This window comes from Solea solea, chromosome 20 (assembly GCF_958295425.1).
Source record: "Solea solea chromosome 20, fSolSol10.1, whole genome shotgun sequence".
Classification (NCBI taxonomy): Eukaryota; Metazoa; Chordata; class Actinopteri; order Pleuronectiformes; family Soleidae; genus Solea; species Solea solea.
Window position 1 is genome coordinate 14,112,600 of NC_081153.1, and position 6,166 is coordinate 14,118,765.

The 6,166-nt window shown below is 43.9% G+C and overlaps 1 protein-coding gene across 2 annotated transcripts; it reads right to left on the bottom strand.

Moving 5' to 3' along the window:
- Positions 1-438: 438 nt before the first annotated feature.
- matn1 (matrilin 1) lies at positions 439-5,937 on the bottom strand. Of its 2 annotated transcripts, XM_058618393.1 has the most exons (10): positions 5,662-5,936; positions 4,060-4,244; positions 3,816-3,980; positions 3,505-3,727; positions 2,481-2,603; positions 2,183-2,355; positions 1,858-2,089; positions 1,627-1,779; positions 1,456-1,536; positions 439-1,345 (listed from the first exon to the last, which is right to left on the bottom strand). In XM_058618393.1, the coding sequence occupies exons 1-10, from the start codon at positions 5,747-5,749 to the stop codon at positions 1,296-1,298; spliced, it is 1,473 nt and encodes a 490-aa protein (XP_058474376.1). In that variant the 5' UTR covers positions 5,750-5,936; the 3' UTR covers positions 439-1,295. The 2 variants fall into 2 exon arrangements, with proteins under 2 accessions (XP_058474376.1, XP_058474377.1); XM_058618394.1 differs by lacking the exon at positions 2,481-2,603 and having other exon boundaries at positions 5,662-5,937.
- Positions 5,938-6,166: the final 229 nt, after the last annotated feature.

The following is a 6,166-nucleotide window of genomic DNA, read 5'->3' on the forward strand; positions in this document are numbered from 1 at the left end:
TCTCTGAAGACACATTTTATTTTTATTACGTTTCAATTTCATTATTATGTGTAACTGTTTTATATGTGCTACAGTGTTGAGACCTGCTTTGAAATTGTTAGTTAAAAAAAAACTGAGCAGCAAAACACAATGCTTTATTTCCTCTCAGTTTAAAAGTAGGTGCACATAATGGCAAGCTGTTTTAATATTTAGGTGTATGTATTATACATATATCTTTAATTTAACAGTAAATATCTAGATGTTGCAACAAAATTATAACCCTCCACAATTCCAGTCTGAGACATCTACAATTTAATTCTGTCTAGTAAAGTTATTATAGTAATTTATGTTTTATTCATTTGAGTTTGTTGTTTAGAAAATAGCCACACTTGTGGAAAATCACACCTTCCATCATTCCAAAAACCAAATTGACCTGAACTCCAAAGATCAGCAATAGCCTATGGATCCAATTCATTTTATTATTGTAATTCTGAGAGAAACAAAGTACTTTTAAGACTCTTGTTTTTCACCAAACAGTCATTTAGCTATGACTTAAAAACATTCATCATTTATGCTGGGAACATCCCTGTAGTCCTCCTGGTCCCGAAGCCCATAGATTAACTGAAACCATGGAGATCTGTGTGTCTGACTGTGCATGTGTCTACAGTGCTGATTTAATATACAATAGTTTCACAATTATATAGTATTTACCTCCTGAATCACCTTTATTTAGGATAATAAAAACATCAATGTGTACCAGTTATTACCAGACATATACCTTATATTAATTTATATATATATATATAATATAATAATATTAGATACCTTTGTTTGGGGGTAAGAGTAGAAAGATGAATACTTCAGATATGAGGGGAGAGAAGGAAAGATGACAGTGACATATAACCAGACTCTTGTAGGAAGATTCAACACCGTGGCAGACACTAAGAAAAGAAAACTTTCAGTGTACTGTCACCATTTCCCTATGAGGGAAGAGTTTTATTAACAAACACACAGTCTGGCTATGGAGGATGACCTTCGGAGCACACACGCACACACACACACAAAGAAGTGTGGTCCCCATGGCAACCAGCATTTTGTGTCCCAGGAGACCCAAGGTTGAAAGAGGTAAAATGGAGAAAAGAGGAGGAGGGATAGGTGGTTTTTTGAGGGCTCAGGATACAAGCAGAGGTAAGGGTTCATACACACACACTGTTCTTTTCAGCATTTTACAGGAAGTAAAAAAGTGTGTGTGTGTGTGTTTGTGTGTGTATGTGAGTGAGTATGCAGATGTAAAGCAAAGAGTGGGATTTGTGTCCTCAGACGATTTTGTTCTCCAGCATGGCGATCCTCTTCGACATGGTCTCTAGTAAGATTTTGTCAAGGAGAACATTAAAAGCGATCAAAAAGACAAGAATACATAACAACACCATAAAATCCCCTCCCTCTCCACATCAGTTCACTTGTTGTAAAGGATATATTTTTTTGTGAGTGCCTGTAGGGCATCTTCTACTTTCTTTTGGAACTTTACAAGGGAGTCACACTCACAAGGGTCATCCTCTGTGGGATCACAAAGCACAGGTTTTAAGTTAAGGTACCAGTGTGTAATAAGTTTTTGTTGTATGTCTGTCTTTAATAGCAAAGTCTGACCTTGGCAGATGTTAATCTGCAGCTTCTTGGCGATCTGGGTCATAGCCTTGAAGTCGGCGGTGTAGAAGTAGTGCTCTGCAGTCGGCTCAGAGGCGATCTCTTTGAGTTCATCCTCCACTGCATTGCCCACTCCAACAGCGTACATCCTAAAGCCTGAAACACACGCACATGCATTTGTCACATGACTGACATGGCTCTCATTTATTACAACTGAATCCTTCCTCTCCTTACCGTTTTCCTTGGCCTTCTTTGCAGCTTCTCCAATGTAGTCTTGGCTGCGTCCATCAGTGAAGACGATGCCAACCTTGGTGACTCCAGGCCGGGCACCCTGACCTGGGGTGAAGCTGTTGTCCAACAGATAGCGAAGGGCCTGACCTGTCATGGTTCCCCTCTCCATGTAGGCCATCTTCTTCACAGCTTCCTTCAGGTCTTTCTTGTTGTTAAAGCGGCCCAGGGGAAACTCCTGTAGGAGGACAGAAACAACACGTTAAGGAAGCAAAGGAAGTGGGTTATCGTGGTGATTATCTGCGCAAAAAACAAACAAACAGACATGTACCTGTCTGACTAAGCTGGAGTACTGCACCAGTCCAACATGAGCCTTGCTGTCAGAAACATCCAGTTTGTCAATGATCTGGTTGATCCACTTCTTGACCAGCTCAAAGTTCTCAGGGCGAACGCTCTTGGAGCCGTCGATCAGGAAGACCACGTCTGTCGCGGAGTTGCTGCAAGCTGGCGACGACACGTACACAGACACACGTGCGGCATGTGATTGGTGCGGTTGTGGCAGCACAACAATCTCGTTTGGACAAATGCCGTCACACGGACGCACACTGGACGTTAACATACACACTCACCGCTGCAGCTGCGGCCATTGTCCATGAGGGTAAAGCCGTCTTTGCAGGCACACTTGAATGATCCGGGTGAGCTGATGCATACCTGCTCACAGTCGTGATCTCCAGTGGCACACAGGTCCGACACTGTGTGTGTGTGTGTGTGGGTGCGTAACACACACACGTGCACACAGTAAATATGTTGACACACAAAGGAGGGTTGGGGTGTTTGGGAGTTAGGAGGAGAGAATGAAACTATGTCAGTTTTAAATTCCTTTTTTTTTAATGATCCACTGTGACCAGCAGGTGCCTGTTTTTAACACGGGTGGATGACGCATGAATCCAGTGGATCCTTAAAACAATCAGGTGGAAAAGATTGGAGAAGCCTTAATACACATCATCATGTAAATACAAATTTAAAGCTCAGGCTTATCCAATAATAATCCAACACTGCAAACATGCAGCTCTGTCCTTGGACGAAAACATCCGCAGCAAGACTGGCTGCTGTGAAATAAGTGCAAGGCAGCAGCCAGAACTGCAACAGACTACGATAACGAGAGGTTTTATGAATATCACTGATGGATCTGTAATCACAGGTAGATCAGTCTTGACTCTCAGTAATGTGAGACTTAAACTGATGGCAAAGCATCAGATTTCCTTCCAAAAAAAAAGGGTTGTTCCTGCTCTAATGCCCTCCATCACTGGGAGTATTGGATGAGTTTGCATGGCCTAACTGTCATTTTGTTGAGGAAGGACAGAGGACAAAAGGGAGGGAACAATAAAGTGGAATGAAAAGATGACAGTTCTGACACCTTACCCTCAATATACTGTAGGGAAGCCAGCAGAGACCTCTCTCCATGGGATGAAGGCATGCATGGATAATGATTGTTCTTCACTGACTGTTTTTTTTTTCATCCATCCCTGATTATTTCCTTCACAAAAGACTAATCCCTTTTTATCCCCTCTGCATCTCTAACTGTAAACAACAACAATCCCTCCTAAACAACCCCTATCTGTCCTTATCTTCTTACCTCTCCTCCTGACTTACCACAGAAGGCCTCCTGAAACTTCTTGGTGAGCTTTTCGATGACACTGTAGCTTTCCACGTAGTCCACGTGGTCGTCCAGGGGTTCACTGGCCATCTGCCTCAGAGTGCTCATGTCCACACGTCCCACACCGATGGCAAAAATCTCAATGCCGGCATCACGTGCGCGCTGAGCAACGTCTTTCACGCTGTCCTGGGGACGGCCATCTGTCACAATAATGGCAACCTGTGATGAGTGACGTGAAAAGTTAAGACACAGTATGAACGGGAATGTGAAATGTTGTCAGAGAATCGATGTAACGTGTGCATCTCACCTTGCTGACATCATTCGATTTCACACGAGCGCCCTCGCCCTCGCTGAAGGCCACGTTCAGGGCAAACTGAATGGACAGACCGGTCATTGTCCCAGTGGACAGGGGCTCGATCTTGGTCACAGCCTTAACCAGTCCAGCTTTGGTGCGGTGAGTTTTGAGCGACACCTACAGTTGTGTGGGAGCAAAATTAGCCAGGATTTGTGACACATTGTTGACTGAAAAGGATAATAAATCATTCCCATACCTCGTTCTTGACGCGGCTGGCATAGTTGACAACTCCCACACGGGTGGCGTTGGGTCCAACATCCAGTCCCTCAATGACCTTAGCCAGAAAGACCTTGACCTGCTCGAACTCTGAAGGGCGAACGCTGCGGCTGCTGTCGATGATGAACACGAGGTCTGTTGGACGGGTTTTACACAAACCCGCCGCTGTGTGTGTGTAAGCGGAAAAAACGTGATTATCACAGATCATAGTTTTAATTATACGCACAAAACATACAGGTTAACGAACAGGAAGAAAAGTGGAGCAGAGTGGAGAAAAAGGGTGGCAGTGAGAGGAAAAATGGGGGAGGAGTGGAGGGATGGAGACGGATGAGATGTGTATGTGAGAGAGTGGGTAGAAATAAAAAAACAGGAGTTATAAGGATGATGGTGAAGCAAAGATCAAATGAGAAACCAAGAGCTGTGAATCCAGTTTTTAAACCATTGCACAGATCTTAAGATACAAAATATTAAAAAAATCTTATCATTACTGACTAACTAAAAAAGAAAAAAGATAATTTCACTGCGTATGAGCATGGAAAGTGGTTCAAATTTCAGCTCAGCCCAAGAATTGAAATTCTCGACACATTCTTGCTGAACAAACAAACTTATTCAGCTGAAAACACCAGACAGAGCTGCTTTATGTGTGTAAGAAGAAAAACAATAATGTGAAGGCGTCTGATGCTAATGACGCTAAGAGCTAGGATCTATTTTCATTGAGATTTTGGCCGTTTTTGTCTTCGTAAAACAAACTGCTGGTTTGCTAAAACTTCCAGCATATTCAAACATCACTGATCTCCCTTCTTGCCCTTCACCTCTCTCCCTCCATCCAGCCCCACCCCCCACAGCACCCCCCCACCCCCACACACACATTCAGCATCTGAATTGTGCAAATACATATTTCTGTTCAGCAACAAAATTAACCAATACATATAGTAATATTGTCTAATTGTCGATTTACCTATGTGAACGTTAGTATTATTTTTCTTATATTGTCGGAGGGGCAGCAAATGACCAAGAAGAAGGGCATTGAGCTTGTAACCAGAGGGTTGCCAGTTTAAATCTTGGGGTGCCCCTGAGCAAGATACCCAACCACCACTGCTCCCCGGGCACAGATAAGTGCTGCCCACTGCTCCTGTGCTCCTGATTGCTTGTGTTCACTGCCGCGGTGTAAAAACAATGGTCACATACACTATCACTAAATGGTGTGTGCAAATAAAACCAATTACAATTCGGATTGATCGAAATTTGTGATGAATGAACACTGGAATTTTCCAATAGAACTTTAAAAGTGAAACACAAAAAAAAGACTTTTGTCTTTTTTATATATTAATACAAATTCCATATAAAACAGCATTTATCAGTTGTGAGTCCTCTGGGACTTGCCAGTGCAACACACAAGCTTCAAGACTTTTAGAATGTCTTCATCTCTGGAATTGTAGTTCAGTGAGCGTACCCCAAAAGTGACCTCTACTGTGGTCAGGCCTGACACATTTTTGAAGACAACGAGAAAAAAACCAGTGTCAGGTGTGAGATTCAGACTAAACTAGGATCATTTTTAGGGGTTAAAGGTCATCTTTCTTACCCATGGCGGCAGCGGTGCGCATGTCCAGGGTGGCTTGAGCTCCTATAATGCCAAGCAGCAGCAGGACCAACAGCGGGGTAGGCGTCATGGTGACAGCGATGCGGGCGACGACTAAACGCAGGGGTGCAAGCAGGTCTGCAGACGGTCCTGAAGTGAGAGAAGCTGGAGAGGAGAGAGAGAGCAGGGCGAAGGGAGTTCCAGGCGAGGGGGACGGTCACAGAGTGAGACCAAATGACTGGGAGCTGCACGTTATCAATGCAAGTGCTTCACACCCTCGGCCCACAGACGGCCCCCCCTTCACAGATCCTGCGTGAATGTGTGTGTACGGGTAAATGTGTGTCTCTGTGGGTAGGAAAGGGAAATACCTGCTCTGGGAGGACCTAAAACGGTGGGCAAGGAAAGACAAACACACCTTGATATGGGAAAGATGGACAGGTATGTGTGTGTGTGTGAGTCAAAGTAGTAAAAGTGTTGTTGTGTGCGCGCTGTGTGAGCTCAGTGTTTA

What these genes read in the sequence shown, in the direction of transcription:
- matn1 (XM_058618393.1), bottom strand. Translation starts at nt 5,749, where the DNA reads ATGACGCCTACCCCGCTGTTGGTCCTGCTGCTGCTTGGCATTATAGGA. An exon ending in GCGCACCGCTGCCGCCATGG is followed by an intron (nt 4,245 to 5,661) that starts GTAAGAAAGATG and finishes ACACACACACAG; the next exon opens with CGGCGGGTTTGTGTAAAACC. An exon ending in GCAGATTAACATCTGCCAAG is followed by an intron (nt 1,537 to 1,626) that starts GTCAGACTTTGC and finishes GTGATCCCACAG; the next exon opens with AGGATGACCCTTGTGAGTGT.